The following is a 26,265-nucleotide window of genomic DNA, read 5'->3' on the forward strand; positions in this document are numbered from 1 at the left end:
AATGTCCCCTGAACAGGCAAGCATTCATTGGGTCCTCCCAAAAACCTTGTTCCCTTCCCCCGCCTTTTCTCAGGGGTGGGGGTCTTTATAGTCTCCTGACACCTCCCACTTTTTCTAGAGCAGACTTCATAGCTGCATTCTCACGAGGTGAGAGTGACTGATAGCACCCTAGAACATTCCTGAGAGTTTGCAGCAAGGTTAGACAATCTAAGCTGTTTTCCAAGCATCCCAGTCCTCACAGACCCCAGTCTTTAGGCCTAAGGAGTATTCCTGTATACATAACATACACGCATATTTTCCCAGATTGGCATTCTGTGCTTTACCATTGTATAAACCTGCCTCTGTTACTTAACTGTATACTGTGAATATCTCTCCCTGTTTCAGTAGTCTGATATATGCCTCTTAAGCTGTTGATGGTGAAGGACTTTTTTTCCTTATAATCCATCATGGACTGATTGTAAAAAAAAAAAAAAATGAAATTATAATAGAAAAATAAAATAAAGACATAAAATACAAGCCCAGTTTTTCAAAAGGCATAAAATTACATTTCAATTAATATATTCTGAAGAAATTATTGCTTTGGGAAAAAGAAAAGGGTTATCAAAAGGACAGAGAAATGAGTTTGGGACTGGTAGTGGTCCACAGAACACACTGAGTAGTACTGGTCTAGGGCATTGCTTTTAATGGCTTTATAGTATCCTAGTATGTGGATGACTTATGATTTATTTAACTAATATCATATTATTGTACTTTTAGAATAAAATAGTTTATGTTTATTTATTTATAAAGTAGTTTAGTTTCAAAATTTTATTCATAATAAAAAGTGCTGTGATGAACATCTTTACAACTAAGTGTTTATCCATATCTCTGAGTATGATTGTTTTTTTTAGAACAAATTCCTTGTAAGTGAAATTTTTGAGGTGTATATGTAGATTCAGTATGCTATTTGCTTTGGCTTTTTAAATAAATTAGTAGATAGACATCCATTGGAACTTCAGGTTGTACTGAAGGAAAATAATTTAGAAAACTTTCTTTAGGTGATGTTGATACAGCTGTAAAATTTGCAACTCAGCTTATTGATCTGGGAGCAGATGTTAGTTTACGGAGTCGCTGGACAAATATGAATGCTTTGCATTATGCTGCTTATTTTGATGTCCCTGAGCTTATAAAAGTGATTTTGAAGACATCTAAACCAAAAGGCAAGTACTATAAGATCACCATGAGATGTTATTAGTTGAACACTTTATTAGTGGCATAAAAATTAAAATTCAAAGAGATTTCTGCTTGTAATCCATCTTGTTCCATATGACCTCTTATCCCATTTTTTTCTTCAGGAATAGTTTAATATTTCTTGATTGAAGATTAACTGCTGTCATTAAACAAAAGGCTTAGTACAAAGAGAGACAAAGTAAAATAGTGTTCTCTGGGTTTTTATATCTCTGCAAATTCCCCAGTATAACATGGATTTTATAAAGTGTAATTGAATCTATGTGCTATATAATTCTTTTGTCTTGAGTAGCCAGAAATAGAACAATAAAGCTTTCTGTGCTAAGCATTGAAATCATAAAGAGTATTTTAGATGGCATTTGGTTCTGAAATTCTCTGATTAAAGAAGGATACAAATTCAGGTGTTTTTTTTTCCCCTTCCTATTTTGATAGTGATATCCTAAAATTGAATATCAGACTGTCTATATTACAGTGCTGGTATTTTGACTTTCTCTCTGGTCCTCTCAGTGGGTCAGTTTTCTATTGAGAAAAATATGAGAGTAAATGCAATAGTATTACCCTAAATTAAAGGTGAGCGGTGTATGGTGTTTTCCCCATTCATAGAAGACTTGTTTTAGAGATTCAGTAGCTAAATTTCCGACTGTTTCTCACTCTGCTTTGTATAGTCGTCCATTTTATCTTTAACTTTTACCTTTTAATTTTTGATTGATGTTAAGAAGAAAGCCTCTTTTGATAGTACAGTGTCTTTAATAACTCAGGAAAGTTTGTCCTGAGCATGTCTTAGTTGTTTGCAATTGTAGGTAGGATGTGGGGCGGTGTGGTTTAGATTAAGGTAGAATTAGTAGAACCAAATGTATTAAACCCTTGTTACAGAAGACATGCAAAATGGGATTCCCAAATCTGGAAGATTTCTTGTGTCTAAGTATAGCATCATGGTGATTTATTGAAAGTTATTACAATGTCCTTAGAATTGCAAGATTCTTTTTTCCTACCATGAAGTCCAAATTCATTTGTTGAATAAAATATTATGAATGAATATGATTTGTAAGCATTTATATGTTTAATTAGTCTTTAACTTATTCCCTGCATTGTTTTACCTACTACTTTTTATGTGAAGGACCAGATAGGAAATACTGTAGGCTTTGTGGACCACTGCAGCTACTTGATATTGCACTTATGGCAGGAAGCTAGCCATAGAGAATATGTAAATAAGTATTTGTGGCTTGTTCCGGTAAAACTTCATTTATAAAAATGGATGGTGAGTTGTGTTTGCCCATGGGCTGGTTCCTGACCTAAACCTAATACCTCATCGTAGCTGTCATGACATACATGCAAGAGGTTAATGAGAGATTGTGTTAAGATCATTACTTTTACAAATGATAATTATTGCCATTAATTTCTTTTAAATATAGTTTATATAGTTTAGTTTGTGATAGTTGGAAAATCTATGATAATACCAGTCCATGTTATAATGAAATTTTATGGTACTGAGAAAATAATTGGTTAACCAGATTGTAGTATGAAGATTTGGTTCCATCGTGAAATGGTGCTTCTCGTGGCTGGGTTTAAGTCTCAAAAATGGCTTAATAAAGTTCTCCCTCCCCACCTCCAACCAGAAAAAAAAAAAGTGTACCTGTTTCCTTTTATATTATAATAGCTAAATTTAAATTCTTAGCTAATATACTTGCGGTGTTTAATTGCAGATGTAGATGCCACTTGCAGTGACTTTAATTTTGGAACAGCTCTGCATATTGCTGCTTATAACTTGTGTGCAAGTACTGTGAGATGCTTATTGGAGCATGGAGCAAATCCTGCATTTAGGGTAAGAGGTTACTAAAAGTGAAAAGTATTATAAAAGAGTTAAAATGTCTAACATTATCTTCTAGTAAAGAGTTGAATCTGGATGTTGTTATGGAACTCATGAGGAAGGAATTTATGTTTTTGTGCTGCATATAAAGAATAATGGTGATCAACTTTATCACAAATAAATATAATGCATAGCAGTGAATTTCAGTCCCTTTATATTGATAATCTCTATAAAATTTCGTTTCATTCAGTGAAGTAAAATGTTCTGTAGTGTGTCATCATCTTTGAGTTTAAGTATCTTTCATTTAGTTTTTTGATATATTTATAAAAAGTTAACTATCAAATTAAAATGTGTATGTTAAAGTGATATTTCTATATTAAATCATATTTTAAATTCTTTTGGAAAGAAATTTTATTCCAGAAAAATTTTTTTTTTTTTGCAGGTGACAGGATCTTTTTTTTTTTCAGAAAAATTTTTTTTCATTCATTTTTTTTAATTATGTTATGTTAATCACCATACATTAACATCATTAGTTTTTGATGTAGTGTTCCATGATTCATTGTTTGCGTATAACACCCAGTGCTCCATGCAGAACGTGCCCTCTTTAATACCCATCACCAGGCTAACCCATCCCCCCACCCCCCTCCCCTCTAGAACCCTCAGTTTGTTTCTCAGAGTCCATAGTCTCTCATGGTTCATCTCCCCCTCCGATTTCCCCCCCTTCATTTTTCCCTTCCTACTACCTTCTTTTTTTTTTTTTTGGTAGTTTTTAATTTGATTATATTATGTTAGTCACCATACAGTACATCATTAGTTTTTGGTGTAGTGATCCACAATCCATTGTTTTCGTATAACACCCAGTGCTCCATGCAGTACGTGCCCTCCTTAATACCCATCACCGGGCTAACCAATCCCCCCTCCCCCCTCCCCTCTAGAATCCTGTTTGTTTCTCAGGTCCATAGTCTCTCATGGTTCATCTCTCCCTCCAATTCCCCCCCCATTTTTCCCTTCCTTCTCCTAAAGTCCTCCATGTTATTCCTTATGTTCCACAAATAAGTGAAACCATATGATAATTGACTTTCTCTGCTTGACTTATTTCGCTTAGCATAATCTCCTCCAGTCCCATCCATGTTGATGTAAAAGTTGGGTATTCATCTTTTCTGATGGCTGAGTAATATTCCATTGTATATATGGACCACATCTTCTTTATCCATTCATCTGTTGAAGGGCATCTCGGCTCTTTCCACAGTTTGGCTATTGCGGACATTGCTGCTATGAACATTGGGGTGCATGTGGCCCTTCTTTTCACTACATCTGTGTCTTTGGGGTAAATACCCAGTAGTGCAATTGCTGGGTAATAGGGTAGCTCTATTTTTAAATTTTTGAGGAACCTCCACACTGTTTTCCAAAGTAGCTGTACCAACTTGCATTCCCACCAACAGTGTAAGAGGGTTCCCCTTTCTCCACAACCTCTCCAACATTTGTTGTTTCTTTCCCTGTCCATTTTTAAAAATGTACGTTTAGGAGTGCAGTAAACCTTTAAAAATTAAATTAAAGGAAAAATGAATTTTTTCATGGTAATTATGTAAATTAGTAAATTTACAAAGTTAACACATAGGATTGAATTTCATAATCTTCAAGTCTCTTGGTATTTTACTGTTTTTACTGAGTGGCTCTCACTGTTCTTTTCCTTAATATGAATAACAGTGACTTGCTCTGGCAGGGATTCTTAATTGGGTCTGGGCCTTCCTTTGAAGGGACAGGGGAGGGCAGTGTTTGAAAAAGCCTCTTCCCTTCCCCTTTTCCTCTCCCCCTCCCCGCTTTCTAGTTTCCCCTCTCCTCCCTGCTTCTTTCTGCCACTCTTCTTTCTGTTTTACCCCATCATTAGTTAATTAACCCTTCTCCCCTCTTCCTTTCCCCAGTCTCCCCCTCCCTCCTTTCCTATTGTTTCTTGGGCACGGGGAGAAAACAATAAATAAAAGTCATTGTCGCCAAAGAGAATATAGTCTAGAGGGGAGGATGGACAAGTAATTTTGCTGTAGTGTGTTGGCATTCAGTGGGTTACAATGTGGGGGTGGGCACAGAGTGCCATGGGTCACAGACAAGGGCAAAGGTGACATTGAGCACTTAAACATAGTTAAGAACTAACCAGTTAGATGAAGGAGGTGTGAAAAGCCTTTTAGGCAGAGAGGAGAGTAGCATTCACCAGGGCTAGGAGATGATCCCCCAATTTGGCTGGAATGTGAAGGTGATATGTTTTTGCTTTTCCTAGTACGACTGTTGACAAAACCTCCTCAGTGGAGAGACTATTTTTTTTTAAGATTTTATTTACTATTTGTCAGAGAGGGAGAGAGAGGGAGAGCGAGAGTGTGAGTACAAGCAGGGAGAGCAGCGGGCAGTGGGAGGAGCAGACTCCCTGCTAAGCAGGGAGCCCGATGCGGGGCTCGATCCCAGGACCCTGGGATCATGACCTGAGTGGAAGGCAGACTCTTAAGGACTGAGCCACCCAGGGGCCCCTGTTATTATTATTATTTTAACAGAAGTTTTAGTTGCCACATTCTATAGGAATTAACATAAGTGTGTGACTTACTCTAGAAAGGTGAGGACTTAAAAATTTAAAGTAAAAGAGTCCTTGACTATGGACTCTGAGAAACAAACTGAGGGCTAGAGGGGAGGGAGTGGGGGTCGGGTTAGCCGGGTGATGGGTATTAAGGAGGGCATGTATTGAATGGAGCGCTGAGTGTTATATGCAAACAATGAATCATGGCCCGCTACATCAAAAACTAATGATGGTAATTAACATAACATAATAAAATAAAAAAAGAAAAAGAGTCCTTCTCAATATAGCTTACAACTTATCAGTACAAGGTTTAAAAAAAAAATCCCCCCTCTTTTTATCAAGAGTACATATTAGTGCTATACATACCTTTATTATATTTTGTATATTTTCTTTGAAATCTGAAATTCTTTAAAACAGTCCCATCACTGTCCCAGAAATTTGATAACATGTCTCCCTGCCATGTTTTTACTTAGGACCAAACTGACTTGAATTTTAAAATAAAAACTGTGACGTACTCACAAACTAAGTGTGTTTTAAAAACCTCATTCTTTCATCCAAATGGAGCGTTTGAAGATCATTATCAGCAGAGAAGACAAGGAAAAGAATTTTCTCAGCAAAAGAATCTCGATTCATTATATTCAAAGAAGATTACAGTCTGGAAACTCTCTCATAACATCTAAGTTTTTTTGGTTAGGGAACATAGAAGAGAGATACCGTGTTTGAAGGAAGGATAGCCCTAAGTAGGAGAAAGGCTGAATGTAGCGGGTCCTAGACATGGCTTCAGATGTCCCTTCTGCCAGGAATCCTGTAAATGACTTTGAAGGAGTCATTAACCTTTCCTTACTGAATTTCCCTAATTGGTAAACCAGAAGCAATAGTCATATTTTACTTGTTTAGTTGGTTATTGTCTCTTATACTACACTATATACTCTCGGCATGGATTTTTATCTGTTTTATTCATAAGCTTTTTCTTGATGTGCGAATCAAATGAGATAATTTATGTGATCGGATTTGGTTATATAAACACCATACAAACGTTAGTGGGTTTGCAACTGACCATTTTATCTTGTTGCAGGATTAAATCCAAGGATGCAGTCTCTCCTTTGTAGTGAGACCAGAGCTGTTTTCTTGATTATAGTGCACATTTGAGAAGTGTTGAAGTATTGAAACTGTAGTTTCTATTCCTGAAATCCGCACTCTTTCAAACACTCACCAGATTCTCAAGTCTGTGCTCCATTTGGGTCATCCACACTGGAATGTAAGCCCCATCAGAGCAGAACATTGCTATCACAGGACCTGGCCCAGTGCCTGGCAGATAATATGAAAAAATCAACCTACACTGGAAACAAATTAAGGTTTTGCCTGACCTGATAAGTTGTTTAGATGGTAACCTACAGTCAGCATGAAGCCACCAATGGTGGGAGCAGGGCACTGGCCTAAAGGGCGTAGAAAGGTCACTACGGCCATGCAGTGGAGGAGGATGCATTTGAGGACAGGGATCTGAGGCAGGCAGCCGGGCTTACTTAAGTCATTAAGAAATGACAAGAGTCTGCTCTACCCAGTGGCAGCATGAATGTAGATACAAGACAAAAGTCACTCAATAATGGGGCGCCTGGGTGGCTCAGTCCGTTAAGTGTCCAACTCTTGGTTTCGGCTCAGGTCATGATCTTGGGGTCTTGGGATGGAGTCTCATGTTGGGCTCTGTGCTGGGCATGGAGTCTGCTTGAGATTCTCTCCCTTTCCCTCTCCCTTTGCCCCTCCCCCTTCAAATAACTAAATCACTCCATGAGTGGGCAGGATGGATTAGGTCACACGGCCGAGGCGGCAGAATCTCGGATCTGGGGTTGGGAGGCCAGTCAGTGCTGTGACTTCTGTCTCTAAACCTGCGTGGCCAGGCTTTCTGTCCACTCATGAGCTCAGCGCTCGCGCTTCCCCGACCAGCTCACCTGCATGGTGCTCCCACATCTCCTCTGGCCTGTGAGTCCTTCCCCGGCCTCCCTGCCTGCATAGACGCCACCCGTCAGATCTTCTCCCCTTCCTTGTCTGGAACTGTTTTTCTTTCTGCCACTTTTTACCATTTAACATACCATCTCTTTTACTTGTTTGTGTGTGGTCTGTCTCTCGCACCAGAAGGTGTGCTTTCGGAGGGCAAGGTTTTTCTCTTCACTGTGGTGTCAGTAGCATTTAGAATGGCATGTAGTAGGTGTTCAGGTAAACAGTTTGACAAATACACGATGAATGAATTGAACTTAATTTTTTTTCACCTTTATTTTTAAAAATAATTGTGTATGACCTTGTAGAGCTGTGAGTGATATGGATTGAAAATGTTCTCTTCTCTGTATTTGCAGAATGACAAAGGGCAGATCCCTGCTGATGTCGTTCCGGACCCAGTGGAAATGCCTCTGGAGATGGCCGATGCTGCCGCAACTGCTAAAGAAATCAAGCAGATGTTGTTGGATGCGGCGCCCCTGTCGCGTGACATGTCAAAGCCCCTGCTTCCAAACTGTGACCGCGTCACTAGCAAGGCGATGCTCACGTCTCTCGGTCTGAAGTTGGGGGATCGCGTCGTTATTGCAGGACAGAAGGTAAGGAAGTAATGGCCGTCTCTGAAGCTGGGTCCAAGGTCTGCAGTGTGCGTGGCCCGTGTGCCACAGCTGCAGCCATACGCTGTGGACAGGGTTTTGAGTTTTTTTAAAAAGTGCGGTGTGTACATAGAGACAGACTTAATGGAAATGGTGAAACTGAGAGGCACGCTTACCCTTGGACAGAATAATGAAGGCCTCTCCGTTGGGGTGGGGAGAGTGGGGTACAATAGGGCTGCTGAGTGCATTAGGAGGCCCGAGCTGAGACATCGCTGAGCCTGGAGGGGTTTCCTTGCAGCCCCCCTGCCGCCCTCACTGGGTTTTTCCCACTACAACTACCTCGCAGTAATGGAGCAAAGGAGACTCTTGCCATTCATGGATGTTTGGCCTTGAGATCCTAGAAATAGAGAAATCTTAGATATTATTTCAACCTCATAATAAAAATGTATGTGGAAAAGAGGACCCTCCTGCCCCGCCCTCAACCCAGCCTATTGAAGATGCTCCAGATGCCTATTTTTCTCCAAAGCCTCAGAGTCCTTATGGCGCTGTCTTGTTGCCATCCATTCTCTCTTTTTTAATACCTCATAGGGAAGGTCTGTTTTGTTTTAACTTTGGGTTTAATAGGGAGCTGGGTATGGAGAATGGAACAGGGAGTTCCGTTATTTCCTAACACAGTTATGTGTAAATATATGGGTGGGCTTGTGGGGATGGTGACACGGGTTTTGCAGAAAATGCCAAAATCTGGAAGTTTGATTTACTGAGAAAATTGCTCCAGAAAGGAAGGTAAACTCCAAACAGATGATTATGTTGAGAATGACATTTTACCAGCTTCCAAAAGAATATATTCATAGGACATTTGTTAGCTTTTTTTTTTTAACTTGGGATTAATGTTCAACCTCTTCAGTATTCCTATGTCTGAGAATGGATGTTTAGAAGAGTTATTCTGTTGTTCTTATTTTGGAAAATTTGAAGCTATACAAAAGTAGAAGCATATAATGTGCGTCAGCTGGGTTTAACCTGATTGTCTCAGGGCCAATCTTGCTTCCGTTATACTTTCTTTCACTCTGTTGCTTGCCTTTTCATCCTCTTAGGAATGTCTTTCAGAGAGTAGAAGTTTGAAATTTTGATGAAGTTCATTTTTCAACTTTTTCTTGTATGGATTGTGTGTTTAGCATAGCTAAGAAATTTTCTACAGTGTCATAGGAGAGTGGAAGATACAGTACATGGACTTTCTCTCAGAAGTTTATAGTTTTAGGTTTTACATTTAGTTTTATATTTAATTTTGAGTTAACTTTTGTACAGAATACTAGGTATAGATAGAGTTTCTTTCTCTCTCTCTTTTTTTTGCATCTGATTACCTATTTGTTCCAGCACCATATTTTGAAAAGACTGTTCTTTCTTTCTTAAATCGCCCTTGCCCCTTTGTCATCTGACCTTAGGTGTATGGGTGTATTTTTGGATTTTATTCTACTCCATTGATTCAATGATTACCCTTTCTTCAGTACTACTCTGTAATGATTGCTCTACCTTTATAGTAAGTCTTGCAATCAGATGTTGTTAGGCCTTCAATTTTTTTTTTTTTTTTTTTAGTTTCTGTGTCTTTCCATGTACATTGTAGAATCAGCTTATGGATTTCAAGTCATACAAAAAATCCTGCTGGGATTTTGAATGAAGTCGTGTTGACATAGATCAGTTGAGGAGAACAGATATCTTAAAGATATGGAGTCTTTAAAACCCAAGCATGGTACGGGTGCCTGCGTGGCTCAATCAGTTAAGTAGCTGACTCTTGATTTCGGCTTGGGTCATGATCTCAGGTCATGGGATTGAGCCCTGTGTTGGGCTCTGTGATCAGCATGGAGTCTGCTTGAGATTCTCTCTCTTCCTCTCCCTCTTCCCCTCTCCCTGCTTGTGCTCACTCTCTTTCTCTAAAATAAATAAATAAAATAAAAAAAAACAGAAGTGCAATATATCTCTATTTAATAGGTTTTTTATTTGTTTCATCAGTTTTGTAGTTTTAAGCATTTGTTTATTTAAATTTTAGGTAGTTAACATACAGTGCAATATTGTTTTCTGAAGTAGAATTCAGTGATTCTCACTTAGGTACAACACCCAGAGCTCATCATAACAAGTGCCCTCCTTAATACCCATCCCCCATCTAGCCCATCCCCCACCCACCTCCCTCCATCAACCCTCAGTTTATTCTCTATCATTAAGAGTCTCTCATGACTTGTTTCTTTTTCTTTTCCCCCTTCCCATATGTTCTTCTGTTTTCTTTCTTAAATTCCACATGAATGAGATCGTATGGTATTTGTCTTTCTCTGATGTATTTCACTTAACATAATACACTCTAGCTCCATCCACATCATTGCAAATGGCAAGATTTCATTTTTTTGAGGGCTGGGTAATATTCCATATATATACCTTGCATTTTCTTCATCCATTCATCAGTCAATGGACATTTGGGCTCTCTCCATAGTTCGGCTGTTGTTGATAATGCTGCTATAAACATCGGGGTGCATGTATCCCTTCGAATCAGTATTTTTTGTATCCTTTAGGTAAATACTCAGTAGTACAATTGCTGGATCATAGGGTAGGTCTATTTTTAACTTTTTGAGGAACCTCCATACTGTTCTCCAGAGTGGCTGCACCAGTTTGCATTCCCACCAACTGTGCAAGAGAGATCCCCTTTCTCCCCATCCTCATCAACAATACCTGTTGTTTCTTGTGTTGTTTTTCTAGCCATTCTGACAGGTGTGAGGTGGTATCTCATCGTGGTTTTGATTTGTCTTTCCCTGATGGTGAGTGATGTTGAGCATCTTTTCATGTGTCTGTTGGCCATCTTGATGTCTTCTTTGGAAAATATCTATTTATGTCTTCTGCCCATTTCTTAACTGGGTTATTTATTTTTTGGGTGTTGAGTTTGGTCAGTTCTTTATAGATTTTGGATACTAGCCCTTTATCAGATATGTCATTTGCAAATATCTTCTTCCATTCTGAAGGTTGCCTTTTAGTTTTGTTGATTGTTTCCTTTGCTGTGCAGAAACTTTTTATCTTGAAGTCCTATTTGTTCATTTTTGCTTTTGTTTCCCTTGCCTGTGGTGACATGTCTAGTAAGAAGTTGCTATGGCCGAGGTCAGAGATGTTGCTGCTTGTGTTCTCTAGAATTTTGATGGTTTCCTGTCTCATGTTAAGGTCTTTTATCCATTTTGAATTTATTTTTGTGTATGGTATAAGAACGTGGTCTAGTTTCATTCTTTTGCATGTTGCTGTCCATTTTCCCCAGCACCATTTGTTGAAGAGACTGTCTTTTTTCCATGGGATATTCTTTCCTGCTTTGCCGAAGATTAGTTGACCATAGAGTTGTGGGTCCTTTTCTGGGTTCTCTATTCTGTTCCATTGACCTGTGTGTCTGTTTTTATGCCAGTACCATACCGTCTTGATGATGACAGCTTTGTAATGTCACTTGAAATCTGGAATTGTGATTCCTCCAGTTTTGTTTTTCTTTTTCAGAATTGCTTTGGCTATTTGGGGTCTTTTGTGGTTCTGTACAAATTTTAGGATCGTTTGTTCTAGCTCTGTGAAAAATGCTGGTGGTATTTTGGTAGGGATTGCATTAAATGTGTAGATTGCTTTGGGTAGTATAGACATTTTAACAATATTCTTATAATCCATGAGCGTGGAATGCTTTTCCATTTCTTTGTGTCCTCTTCAATTTCTTTCATAACTATTCTATAGTTTTCAGAGTACAGATCTTTTACTTCTTTAGTTAGATTTATTGCTAGATATCTTACTGTTTTTGGTGCAGTTACAAACGGGATCAATTCCTTGATTTCTTTTTCTGCTGCTTCGTTACTTGTGTATAGAGATGCAACAGATTTCTGCACATTGATTTTGTATACTGCAACTTTGCTGAATTCATGTATGAGTTTTAGCAATTTTTTTGGTGGAGTCTTTTGGGTTTTCTACATAGAGTATCGTGTTGTCTGCAAATAATGAAAGTTTGATTTCTTCCTTGCCAATCGTAGTTTTAAGCATATCTTAGATATTGCTGTACTTTGCTAGATTTATACCTAAGTTTTTCATGATCTTTGGTGCTATTGTAAATGGTTGTGTTTTGGAAATTTCATGGAGAAATACAGTTGATTTTTTTATGTTGACCATATATCCTGTAACCTTGCTAAATTTATTAATTCTATTGGCTTTTTTTTGTGTGGGGGATATCATATGTAAACGATCATGTTGTCTGTGAATAGAGACAGTTTTATTTCTTTCCAATCTGTATGCCTTTCATTTGTTTTTCTTGCCTAATTTCATTGCCTAGGACCTCCAGTATAATGATGAGTAGAAGTAGTAAGAGTTGATAAACTTGTCCTGCTCCCAATATTAAGGAGAAAGCACTTAGCCTTTCATCATTAAGTATGATAATTGTTAGCTGTAGATTTTATGGGTATCTTAATTTATTAAGTTCTGGAATTTCCTGTCTAATCCTGGTTTGCTGAGAGGTTTTTTTTTTTTTTTTTAAATTATTATCATGAGAGGATGTTGAAATTTGATTTGCTAAAGGCTTTTTCTGCATATGTTGAGAGAGTAAGTTTTTTCCACCCCCTTTAGTATGTGGATGATATGATAAATTATATTGATTAATTCTCAAATGTTGAACTAGCCTTGCTTTCTCATGATAAACCTTACCTGGTCATAATGCTGGATTTGATTTGCTATATATTGTTGGAGTCTGTATATTGCTGGATTTTTTTTTTTTTAAAGATTTTATTTATTTGACAGAGAGAGAGACAGCGAGAGCAGGAACACAAGCAGGGGGAGTGGGAGAGGGAGAAGCAGGCTCCCTGCTGAACAGGGAGCCTGATGTGGGGCTCAGTCCCAGGATCCTGGGATCATGACCTGAGCCGAAGGCAGACGCTTAACGACTGAGCCACCCAGGCGCCCCTGTATATTGCTGGATTTGATTTGCTCTTATTTTGTTGAGGATCCTTGTGTCTGGTTTTGGTATCAAGGTAATGCTGGGAATGAGTTGAGAATTAATCCTTCCACTTTTATATACTAGGTTTGTGTAGAGATGATTATTTTTCCTTTAAATTCTTAAAGAATTTTAGAATTCACCAGTGAGTCCATAAGGTTCTGAAGGGTTTGTTGTTGTTGTGTTGTTTTTGTTTTTTGGAAGTTTCTTAACTACAATTCAGGTGTGAGCTTTGACAGTTTGCATCTTTCAAGGAATTGGAACGTTTTATCTCATTTGTTAAATTTACAGGCACAGGGTTGTTCAGAGTATTTTCTTATTATTTTTTAAATGACTGAGGGTATGAAAAGATGTCTTGCTTTCATTCATGATGTTTGCAGTTTGTGTCTTCTCTCTTTTGTTTACTTGGTCCCTAGCTATAAGTTTATTAATCTTACTTATCCTTACAAAGAACCAGCTTTTGGTTTCATTGATTTTCTCTATTCTTTTTCTGTTCTTAATTTCTTTTTTTAAAAAAGATTTTATTTATTTATTTGAGATTGAGAGAGTGAGAGAGAGTGTGCAAGAGAGTGAGCATGAGCTGGGTGGGGGGGGGGGATAGAGGGAGAAGGAGAAGCAGGCTCCCTGCTGAGCAGAGAGCCTGATGTGGGGCTCAGTCCCAGGACCCCGGGATCATGACCTGAGCCGAAGGCAGATGCTTAACCGACGGAGCCACTCAGGTGCCCCATAATTTCTTATCTTTATTGTTTCTCTCCTGCTTGCTTTGGGCCTTCACTTTCTAGTTTCTTAAAATGGAAGTTTAGGTCATTGATTTGAGACCTTTCCTAATACAAGTGTTTAATGCTATAAATTTCCTTCTAAACACTGCTTTTGCTGCATCCTACAAATTTTTATATATCGTGTTACCATTTTCACTCAATTCAAAATGTTTTTAAATTTCTTTGTGATTTTCTCTTTCACTATGAGTTATTTGGGAGTATATTTATTAATTTCCAAATGTTTGGAGATTTTCCAAAATCAGTTGTTAGGTATACAGATTTAGGATTCTTACATCTTTTTGGGGTTGACTCTTATAGTTATATAATACCTCTTTTTATCCCTGGTAGTATTCCTGTTCTAAAGTCTACTTTGAGAGAATGGTTTTTAAAAACTTCCATGGTAAAGTTGGCAAGAGTAGCACATTTAGAATTACTAGTAATCCTCAAAATTTATTCTGATTTATGTTTTCTTTAGGTTGGAACATTAAGATTTTGCGGAACAACAGAATTTGCAAGTGGGCAGTGGGCTGGCATTGAGCTGGATGAACCAGAAGGAAAAAACAATGGAAGTGTTGGGAAAATCCAGTACTTTAAATGTGCCCCCAAATACGGTAAGGTAGATACTATCTAACTTAATGAGAAATAGTTTAAGATAACCAAATTTACTTTTATTTATTTATTTTTATTTTTATCATTTAAAAAAAAGATTTTATTTATTTAGAGAAAGGGAGCATGATCGGGGTGGGGGGGGGAAGGAGAGGAGAGAGAGAATCCCGAGCAGACTCCTCGCGAGTACGGAGCCCAGTGTGGAGCTTGATCTCATGACCCTGAGATCATGACCTGAGCTGAAATCAAGAGTTGGATGCTTAACCAAGCTTAACCAACTGGGCCACCCAGGCATCCCTACTCTTCTATTGTTTTTAAATAAACCTGGTTAGGCGGGGGAAAAAGAAAAGAAACCTTTCCTCCTGGTTATCTATGTAGTTAATGAAGGGACTGCCCTTTTCCTGCTGTGAGCAGTGTAGTGATGGGAAGATGGTGTCCCACCGGGAGTACTTCCGGCTCCGTGGACCTCCTGTAAGTCCTGCTTAGGGTGCTGTCGTGACTGAGGGAGGGACTTTATTATCAAGGAAATACAGAACTCCGGGGGTTGAAAAACTTGAAAACTTGGGAAAGCAAGTGAAGCAAACTTTAAAACTGTATTCCTGAGGTGGGATGATTCTTTCTCTTTCTGACAGATGTTTGTTTAAATTCATACTCTTTCTCTCTCATACACATACACACATACAGACTCCTTGACATATTGAACTAAATTTGTCACTTGCTATGTTGTGAATATTTTTCCTTGCCATGAAATATTCTTCTAGAACATTAACTTCCCTGGTTGCACAGTGTTTCAATTATAGCTGCACAGGGAGATACTCTGGTCTAATGCTGAAGTCCTTGCTTGGAGTCTGACAGCTTGGGTGTAGATCAGCTTCTCTACCTACCAGTTATGTGACCTTAATTCTCTTCTTGTGCCTCAGTTTGTCTTCTATAAAATGGGGCTAACAATACCTCAAGAGTTCGTATGAGGATTAAATGTGTTGATAAATGTATAAAGCACCTTGAATAGTGCTTGATTCCCTATAAGTACTCAACTAATGGTAGCTATTTGCTAGCTGTTATAAATTTATCAAAATTATCAGTTTCCTTTTGTCATACACTTAAAATGGAGCATCATTTTTTTGTTTATTAATTTTTTTGTTTATAAAAGTATTGTATAAAATTTGAAAAACATAAAGAAGGTTAAAAGAAGAAAATAAAATCACTGGTATATTTCTTCTGTTTAATTCTTTTTGCAAAATTTGGATGATATATAGTTACATATTTTGCATTTTTGCTTGATATGCTATTATAATTTCTCCAAATCATTAAATATCGTTTGAAAATGTGATTTTTAATGGCTCCATTTCCTTTAATTTTTCCAATTTAATGGGTAAAAATTTCTATGTTTGAATTCATTGTCTCTGATTGTGGTGAAATAAAACACTTAAAATATTTTGTTGTAATATATATATTAGCAATTGCCAAGAAATAATTTTTCATATTACATGCTCATTAAATGATTGAGGTATTAGTGGGTTTTAAAAAACTTTAGAAATACAAATACGTATTTAAGATATTAAACTTTTATAGTTATCATAGATATTTTGCCCAGTTTGTCATTTGCCTTTGAACTTCATTTGCAGTGTTTTGGCATAGAGTTTTATGTAGTTAAGAGACTTTTTCTTTATAATTTCTTAACATTGCTTTTATGTTTAGATAGTTCTTTCTAATCCAAGGATTAATTTAAAACTATATATTTTATTCTCTTGAATGTTTTAATTTTTTGCCCTATATTATTTAACCCATTTGGAATATATTTGGGTAGTTCTGCGGAATTAAGAATTTGATTTTAGTTTTCCTCTGTTAGCTAATTGTGGCAGCTGTGAAGCCGACTGAGGGCAAAAGGATCAAAACTCCTAGCAACGCACAGGGTTGATGTCACTCGGAGTCTCGGGAAAGGCTTAGCTTGTAACAGAATGCATGTTGCCCCCCAAATCTCATCATCCCAAGGAGAGGCATGCTTGATGAGGACAAAGCCAGATACACCAAGGACCCTGCTTCTGTCCCTTTCACATGCTTAAAGGCGAGTTTTGGGGGGCAAGGATCATGTGTTGGATTATGGAAAAATGGGAGTTGCCCTGACTAAGCAGAAGCCAAAGAATTTGTCTCTTCTCAGCAACAGATTTTTTTTTTCTGCCTCTATCATTTTTCCTTTGGCTTGTTGTGCTTCCTTTATTATAAATTCTTATAAATGCTATCGTCTGTTTCAGGATTATTTTGTTCAACTGATCTGTTAATTCTCACACAGATTAGATTTTTTCAATTGTAGAAATTTTATAATAATTTTTAAGACTTTTTTTAGAGCAGCTTGGGTTCAAAACAAAATTGAGAGGAAGGTACAGAGATTTCCTGTGTATCCCCTGTTCCCATGTGTGCAGGGCCACTCCCATTATCAGTGTCCCTTCACCAGAGGGTACATTTCTTAACATAGAGGAACCTACACTGACTCGTCATCAGCACTGAGTCCATAGTTTACACTGGGGTTCACTCTTGGTGGTGGATGTTCTGTGAGTTTGGACAAGTGTTTAATGACATGTCTCTATCATTACAGTGTCTATATAGAGGATTGTCACTGCCCTGAGAACCCTCTGTGCTCTGCCTATTCCTCCCTTCCCTGCTCAACTCCTAGCAGCCACTGATCTTTTTACTGTCTTCTTAGTTTTATCTTTTCCAGAATGTCATATCGTTGGAATTCTACAGTATGAACCCGGCCTCTTCAGACTGGCTTCTTTCACTGTGTAATTTGCATTTAAGTTTCCTCCATGTCTTTTCATGGCTTGATAGCTCATGTCTTTTTAGCCCTGAATAATATTCCATTGTCTGGATGTACTACAATTTATTTACCCATTCATCTACTAAAGGATATCTTGGTTGCTTCTAAGTTTTAGCGATTATGAAAATTTTTATAATAAATTTTAATACTTGGTAATACCATTTTTATGTCTTTTAATAATTACCAAAGTGAATACATAAGTCAAATTGTATTATAAGGTTTATTAAAAACATCAGTTAACTCCTTCCCTGGCTTGCCCTTCCCTGACCCTGAGTCCTGTCCTTTAGAGGCAAGAACTATTTTAACTTCTTTAGTTGTATCTTCTGATATTAATATTTGTATTTGTAAATAATACATGTATATGAGTCTCTCTAGATTTTTCCAATTTTATTTTTATTGTTTTAAAGATTTTATTTTTTTTAAATAAAGGGTTTTTTAAAAATATTTATTTACTTGAGAGAGATGCACAAGTTGGGGGGAGGAGCAGGGGGACAGAGGGAGAAGCAGAGCAGGGAGCCCGATGTGGGGCTCAATCCCAGGACCCTGAGATCATGACCCGAGCCAAAGGCAGACACTTAACAGACTGAGCCACCCAGGTGCCCCTAAAAGATTTTATTTTTAAGTAATCTCCACAACCGACTTGGGGCTTGAACTCACGACCCGGAGATCAAGAGTCATACGCTCCACTGACTGAGCCAGCCAGGCGTCCCTGATTTTTCCAGTTTTAGACTTCTGTTGAGTTCAGTTCATACTATAAGGAGAAAGATTGGGCGCCTTCATTCTAAGTCAGTTCTTTTCTTGGTTTACTTCTTTGTTTTGGTGGAGCACATCCTCTAGTAGCTTTTTGACAAAGGACTCATGGGAGATAAATTTTTTGAAAACTTCCATTCTAAAAATATGTTTATTTCTACCCTCATACTTCATATGGTAGTTTGATGGGATAAGAAATGTTAGCCCGGAGCTCATATTTTCTCTGTATATTTAGAGAAGGTGATATATATTTTTTTATTATGTTATGTTAATCACCATACATTACGTCATTAGTTTTTGATGTAGTGTTCCATGATTCATTGTTTGCGTATAACACCCAGTGCTCCATTCAATCAATATGTGCCCTACTTAATACCCATCACCAGGCTAACCCATCCCCCCACCCCCCTCCCCTCTAGAACCCTCAGTTTGTTTCTTGGAGTCCATAGTCTCCATGGTTCGTCTCTCCCTCCGATTTCCCCCCCTTCATTTTTCCCTTCCTGCTATCTAGAAGGTGATATTCTATTATCTGATGGAGTTTGGCTAACTTTTCCTGTAAAAGGCCAGAGGAGATATTTTAGGCGTCAAGGGCCACACAGTCTCTTGTTCAGCTATTCAGCTGTCCTGTTGTAGTGAAGAAGCAGCTGCAGACAGTGTGTAAACACATGGGTGCTAGTGGAACTTGACGGAAGAGGTGGTGGGCAGGATGTGGCCTCCTGGGCTCTTGGTTTGTCAGCTACTGTCTTGAGCTTCCAGTGCTGCTGTGTACAAATTGCAAAATCTTTCTTCCGTGTTTGACCTTTTTCCCCTCTCTGGCAGCTTTTAGTATTTTTTTCCTCCGTTTTATCATTTTCTTTTTTCTTTAGAGTTTATATCGTTTTTTTTTTTTTTTTTTTTTTAAAGATTTTATTTATTTATTTATTTGACAGAGAGAGACAGCGAGAGCAGGAACACAAGCAGGGGGAGTGGGAGAGGGAGAAGCGGGCTTCCCGCCGAGCAGGGAGCCCGATGTGGGACTCGATCCCAGGACCCTGGGATCATGACCTGAGCCGAAGGCAGACGCTTAACGACTGAGCCACCCAGGCGCCCGAGTTTATATCGTTTTTATTCCTTTCTAATATTTTGGTGCCATTATGGGAGGAGTTGTGGTAAAATGGGCCATGTTTATCTAGAAATTTGTTATTCTTCTATTTAAAAATCATTCTTCCCTGTGAGTTTATTTTAGTTAAGCTTTATGATTAATTATATGTCAAGATCTGAGGAAAGTCCCATTGGTACTTTGATGAGCACGAGTTACTTACTAGGAACTTTAGCCCATATTCTGTGTGCACTTTGAGCTCTGGTTGTAGCCAGTCTTCGCTCTAAATTTAGTTTCGGTTCTCCCAAATGATTTATTTCATTAAAAAAAACAGGAAGAATAAGAACTTATATTAGGTGGGGTTTTATATGCTATGGAAATCTTTTAAAGCCATAGAATTAAATATTTACTGTTTAAGATACTATGTGGACCCTGCTTGTGTTCCCTCTCTCGCTGTGTTTCTCTCTGTCAAATAGATAAATAAAATCTTTAAAAAAAAAAAGAAAAGATATTATGTGGAATAATATTGTGTGGAAATTTTCTATTAAGACCTTGAAAGAGAAACCATGCAACTTTCCTCAGATTAAGAAAAAGCCATTCAGGGGCGCCTGGGTGGCTCAGTTGGTTAAGCGACTGCCTTCGGCTCAGGTCATGATCCCAGGGTCCTGGGATCGAGCCCCGCATTGGGCTCCCTGCTCGGAGGGGAGCCTGCTTCTCCCTCCCACTCCCCCTGCTTGTGTTCCATTTCTCGCTGTCTCTCTCTCTGTCAATTAAATAAATAAATAAAATCTTTTACAAAAAAGATCTGTTTAAAAAAAAAAAGCCATTCATTAAACAACATTATAATGCATTAATGACAAATTTGAAAGAGAATTTGAGAGTAATCTGACTGCTCTCATAAATGTGTTTTGGTTTTCAGGTTTTTACAATATTTCTTATATCCACACATAAAATGTTTCTCAGATACAATCATAATGTAATCAAATGTAATAGTTTCATTTTTATTTTCTTGATTTAATTTTCATACTTTCTGTATTTCTTTACAATTTTTGTTTTACTTATTGATGGTGATGTAACAGTTCAGGGGTACAGTTCATTCATTCATCCTGTTGACACATACTTGTTTTCTCTTACTCATGAATAATATTGCGATGATGACATATCAGTTATACAGTCTTTTCCTCCCATTTGGATTATTTTTTCATAATTAATTTCCAAAAGTGTAATTGGGTCATAGTAGTAGTAAACTAGAAATTGTTTTGGCTCTGGAAATCTATCTTTTCTTTATACCATGCAAGTGTAACTTTGTAACTTTTTGTGCACAAATCTATTTCCTTATAATTTAATGCCACGAAGTGGCTTAGGTTAGAATTTTTGTCTTCCAGTAAGATTGTACACATTTACAATAGCCGATAGTTTAGTCAGAAACTACTATGATGGAAAACTATTACCTTCACTCATTTCTCTTTTCCCTGAATTTCACGTAATACATGATTATGCCTCTTTTATGTGATTTTTAAATTACTGTGTATGTTGTTCGTCTTGACAACTAAATTGTAAGCTCTCTGAGGGCACATACTGCGTGTCACTTTTTTCCTGTCTTTCCCTACAGGACACCTGGTAGGCACTAAAAGAACTTAAAGATTTGTATTTCCAAATGGTTGTACTTGCCCCTTTATTTGAAATGGTTTTAATTGCTTCACACTAACTTAAGCTCTCCATTCCTCCCTTAGGTATTTTTGCACCACTTTCAAAGATAAGTAAAGCAAAAGATCGAAGGAAGAATATAGCACACACTTCTTCTGGAAAAGCTGTGCCTCTCATCAGGTCCCAGAAAATTGATGTAACTCATGTAACATCAAAAGTAAACACTGGTAGGTCAAACCAGAAAGTTAAATCTCTTCTTCAGCGTTTTTTATTTCCTTTGCAGACTGCTTTATATTTAGTGTGCTTCACACTTTTTTTGTTAGATAACTAGAACCGGAATTTAATAAAATCTCCATCTTACATGTTTTTAAATGTCAGTCATGGTTTATGATTTTGATTCCTGACAAGAGTATTTTACATTTGTTCCTTTCTTTTCTTTCTTTCCTACTACCTGCATACCTTCATCACCCCCTAATCTAACCTCCAAGCTCAATTTTATACCTCCGGTAAATCCTTATAAACATAACTAGCTTTATGTTTCTTCCCTATTCAAGAATTTTAGTGACTTCTTTTTAATCAGAAGAAGTCCTGACTCTTTAAACTGGTGGTCTGAGTCCTTCCTGTATGTAATGGGGTCTCTGGCTACCTCCATAGTTGAACTGTGATTTCTTGTCCTCACTCTTCCCTCCGTACTTTGTCTCGTGCTATTTCTCTGAGTGCAGTAATTTGACTTCTGCATTTTGAGGCCCTAGCTGTGCTTTACCTCCTTATTTTGATGCTGTTTCTCCAAGAAAACTTCCCTGGGGACCCAGATCACTTTGATGTCTCCATTATGTCCACCCTTGTGTACACTTGTATCCATACCACACAATTATTTGTTAGTTTGGGTCTTGTCCTCTGTTTGCTTCATTTGTGCAGATCTTTATCCTCTCAGCAAAATTTTAAATTTTAAATGGACTGTGAGAGTATTTTGTACTTTTGTATTCACCGTAGTAGTACATAGCACAAAATACGTGCTCAGTAAGTACTTGCTAACTTACCAGTGGCTGAAGCAGAAAGGCTTTCTACCATGATTCAAGGATTTTGTCCAAGAATTGGTTGTCCTTTCTGCTCTCTTCTGTGAGCTATTTGAATATCTCTGTGTCAGTCTGTACTTCATAACTACTATAGTTTTTAACAAATAAATCTTGATATCTAGGAAAGGAAAGCTTCTTAGCTTATTCTTAAACAGTATCTTGCCTGTTTGGATCATTATAAATCACACTTCCCTATAAATTTTAGAATAAGCTGTTAAGTTTCTTTAAAAAAATATCTGCTAAGTTTTATTGGTTTTGCATTTAAACCATAAGTCAATTTGGGAAGAACTGACATCTTTATAATATTCAGTCTTTTAATTGTAAGCTTGGAATATTGCTTTATTTAATTGGGTCCTTTAAAAATATGTCAGTAAGATTTTCTGATTTTCTCCACAGCTCTTTTCGTACCAGTTTTGTTAGGTCTGTTCCTAGATACTTCATACTTTTTGGTGCAATTGTAAATGGTATCCTTTTAACCTGAAACCCAGAAGTTCACAGCCATCATGGAAAGAAAGCCCAAAGAGAAGCCCCCCATTTCTGGTCTAGGGATTAGGGAAGGGGTCCCCTACTAGACAGAAAATGTAGGAAATCCCTTTTTTTATGATAGCTTTCTTTTCCCCCCTTTGGTCCATTCCCATGCCGGTCCCTGGGCAGTCCTGCATGGTGTAACAGCAGCGGTAGGTGGTGAGGCACCTGAAACCCCATGGGAGGGGAACCCTTCTCTCTGACCAGAGAAACTGTGGTCCCAGGAACAGGGATGGAATCCCCAATAGTTTGTCTTCTCCTTGTTCCCAGGGGCAGAGTCAGTCCTGGGAGACTGTATGACAGAGCAGGGAAACCAAAGCCTAGGCATCCTGCCCAGATATCAGGAAGGGATGCCTCCGGGAGCAAGAAAGTAACAGGGAGACCATGGAGAGCAGGGAGCTCAAGAAAGTGATCTCAAAATGTTGGGTGTGAACTTCTGGGCTTGCTCTCCAGTGGTGCATGTGTGGATCTGACCACAGGCTTTGGTCTCTGGGGTAGACCGCTGCCCAGGTCCCAGGCACTGCTGGATGGCGCATCATAGGAGAAAGATCCCAAAAAGTCTTTGGAAACTGAACTGACATTGGAACCACAGGGCACAGAAGGTGGGTAGGGATGTCCAGCCTGAACTGGTTTGGGTTGACTCCTTCATAAAACAAAACAAAACAAAACAAAACAATAAATATTCTCTGTAGAACTTAAGTAAGACCCAGAGTCCCACAATGTAATATTTGAAATGTACAGGATACAATCCAAAATTGCTCAAAATAGAAAAACCAGGAAAATCTCAACATCTCTCAAGAAAAAAGACAATTAAAGGTTGCCAACCCTAACAGGACACAGACATGACACAGATAAAGACTTTAAATAATACATTAACCATTCTTTAAGAATTAAGGTTAATACTCTTGAAATAAGTGGAAAGAAAGTTCAGAGAAATGAGAATATAAAAAAGAATCAAATGATGTGTGAGCACACATGCACATGCGCACGGATGCACAAAGGAGTTTGGTTAAAACTGGGGCGACCTAAGATTGGCAGATTGTATCAATGTTGGCATCCTGCTTGTGGGATTATGCTATAGTTATGTAAAAAATTACCTTTGGGGAAATTGGGCAAAGTATGCAAGAGATCTCCCTGTATTACCTTATACAACTGCATGTGAATCTCCTGTGACTCAATTAAAAAATTCAAGTAAGAAAGAACCAAATGGACATGTTAAAACTGAAAAATATAATTGAAAAATAAGAAATGCACTCTGTGGGGTGCCTTCACAGAGTCTCTCTTACCCACCCCTCTGTTCAGTTCCTGCTGTTGTCACTCTGGTCCTCATTCCACCTATGGTAAGAACTTCTCCCTGGTCCATGCTTCCTATCTCTGCCCCTCTCATTTCCTTCTAAACTTTGCTGTCAGGGTAATGTTATTCCCCCCCCGCCCCGTTCATGCCAGCCCTGTTCAAGTCCATCAGAGGCCCATTCCTTCCACAAGAGGACCAGGTCCTTATCTGGCACTGTCCTCCTTTGAGATTTCACTCTGACCTGTCTATCCAGTCTTACTTCTCCCACGTCCCAAAAAATACTCTTTATTCCAGCCATGCTACTCCTCCATCTCTGACCCTGTCCTTGGGATTTTTCTTTTCTTTTTGCCCATCTAGAATGCCTATCTTCAGTTCTTTCTGGCCATACCTCCAGTATGCTCTGGAAGAAGTCTTTTCTTTTCTTTCTTTCTTTCTTTCTTTTTTTTTTAAGATTTTATTTACTTGAGAGAGAGAGACCATGGGGGCAGGGGCAGAAGGAGAGGGAGAAGCAGACTCTCTGCTGAGCTGGGAGCCTAACGCGAGGCTCGATCCCAGGACCCTGGGATCACGAACGGAGCCGAAGGCAGACGCTTAACGACTGAGCCACCCAGGCACCCCTGGAAGTCTTACCTGTCCTTCAAGACATATCTCAGAATGTGATCTCCTTGATGAGGCATTAATTTATCTTTGTAACCACAATTATTGTCTTTTTCCTTTGTGTTAGTGCTTATCAATAAATGTCCTCATATTTTAGTTATTCATGCTCACATCATTCTACCATTCTGAATTGAGAAGGTGCTCCTTTCGGGCTGGGACCATGTCTCGTTCACGCTGGTGATGCTCAGAGTGTCAAGGATAGTCCTTCACTCGGATGCTTCCTAAGCAAGAAGAATTGAAATGGGTGCTTGATGGAATTTAAAACTGGGTGGAGTCCGTTAGGTTTCCTATTTAAATAATTTGGTTCTGTAGAATGGAAACAGAAATCTTCATAAGGCGAAGTATTATTTGTGGGCTTCTTCTTTTTTAAAGTGAGTCTGTTTGTGACACTTGGGTGTGGCGCTAGCGGGGCTGTCGTCGTCAGAGCACTGGGGGCAGAGAGTGTGGGGCTTCTTCCTGTCTCATGTTCGTTTGCATGATGAGTGGCTATGATGGTTTGCAAAATTTTTACCCAGAATTCACTATCTAAGTAGAAACTCTGCTGTAACTGATTTGCAGACACATGAGTGAAATCTGTGAGTTGTGTGCAAGTCCTGGTCCGTGTACGGTGGTTGTCCTAGAGCTGCGTGAGTTTTGCTCTCTACCTGCTGGCATTGTGCGGACACACTCATGAGTGTGTGAAGTCAAACAGCTAGGTAGCTGGGCTTTAACTGTTTTATAGAATTTAGAATTCCTTAGTGGATTGTTAAATAGGTCTAAAAGAGACCTTGGTGGTATTTGAGGAAATTGATTGAGGTTTTCAGAGGGGCTGAGGATGCATTCTTTTTCCCTGCCTCTTCACATAATGAAATATTGGATCGGCCCCTGCTGTCTGTGAATTTACTATCCGGCATGTTTTCAGAAGTGGAGAAGATTTAGATAATGAGGGATGTCTGTACTTTAAACAGCAAGTACATTTGTATGTTTAATGTTGAAGTTCTTTCTTGCTGAACATATTTTGTTTCTACATGCTAGGATTAATGACTTCAAAAAAAGATAGCGCTTCTGAATCAACACTTTCATTGCCTCCTGGTGAAGAACCGAAACTCGTAACAGAGAAAGATGGTAAAATAATTTTATAACTTCCATTCTAAAAATCTAATTTACAGATGGAACTTTAATATAATATAGTGATAAAGCTTATATGGGGGCTAAGTTTTAACGTTTTTGAGAGAAAAATCATCCTCGGAAATACCTTAAGCGGCTCATCGTAAAGTGTATACGTGGTTTTGGTATAAAATGCTGTGTGGTGCCTCTGTACACTTAAATTAGAGACTACCAGGTTAAGTCAAACGGGAGACTAAAAGGAAATTCCAAGTATAGATGGCTTGATAAAAATGTTTAAAATTGCCTTCAGCTATCAAATCATTGGGTGAATAGAGCATGAACAACACATTCAAGAGTATTCCTGCTTGCCTTCAGGTTAGCTCAAAACATTTTTTTTAGAAGATTTTATTTATTTATTTATTTATTTGAGAGAGAGAGAGAGAGAGAGCACAAGCAAGGGGGGAGAGGCAGAGAGAGAGGGAGAAGCAGGCTTCCCGCTGAGCAGGGAACCCGATGCGGGGCTCGATCCCAGGACCCTGGGATCATGACCTGAGCCGAAGGCAGACACTTAACTGACTGAGCCACCCAGGTGCCCCAACTCAAAACATCTTAATACTACCTTTTTTTATCTTAAATTAATAGAATTTTTTTTTTTTAAAGATTTTATTTATTTATTTGACAGAGAGAGACACAGCGAGAGAGGGAACACAAGCAGGGGGAGTGGGAGATGGAGAAGCAGGCTTCTGGCAGAGCAGGGAGCCCGATGCGGGGCTTGATCCCAGGACCCTGGGACCATGACCTGAGCCAAAGGCAGACACTTAA

The 26,265-nt window shown here is 38.5% G+C and overlaps 1 protein-coding gene across 5 annotated transcripts in view; it reads left to right on the top strand.

Annotated features, from left to right (window-relative positions):
- Window positions 1–26,265, top strand: part of CLIP4 (CAP-Gly domain containing linker protein family member 4) — a 96,677-nt gene that overhangs the window by 34,562 nt on the left and 35,850 nt on the right. For all 5 annotated transcript variants that reach the window (XM_078056138.1, XM_078056139.1, XM_036113263.2 and 2 more), the window contains exons 5-10: window positions 1,038–1,199; window positions 2,931–3,049; window positions 7,943–8,179; window positions 14,385–14,520; window positions 20,892–21,032; window positions 25,372–25,461. In XM_078056138.1, coding sequence (XP_077912264.1) covers window positions 1,038–1,199; window positions 2,931–3,049; window positions 7,943–8,179; window positions 14,385–14,520; window positions 20,892–21,032; window positions 25,372–25,461 — 885 coding nt within the window. The remainder of the gene's footprint in view (window positions 1–1,037; window positions 1,200–2,930; window positions 3,050–7,942; window positions 8,180–14,384; window positions 14,521–20,891; window positions 21,033–25,371; window positions 25,462–26,265) is intronic.

Source organism: Halichoerus grypus, chromosome 10 (assembly GCF_964656455.1).
Source record: "Halichoerus grypus chromosome 10, mHalGry1.hap1.1, whole genome shotgun sequence".
NCBI lineage: Eukaryota > Metazoa > Chordata > Mammalia > Carnivora > Phocidae > Halichoerus > Halichoerus grypus.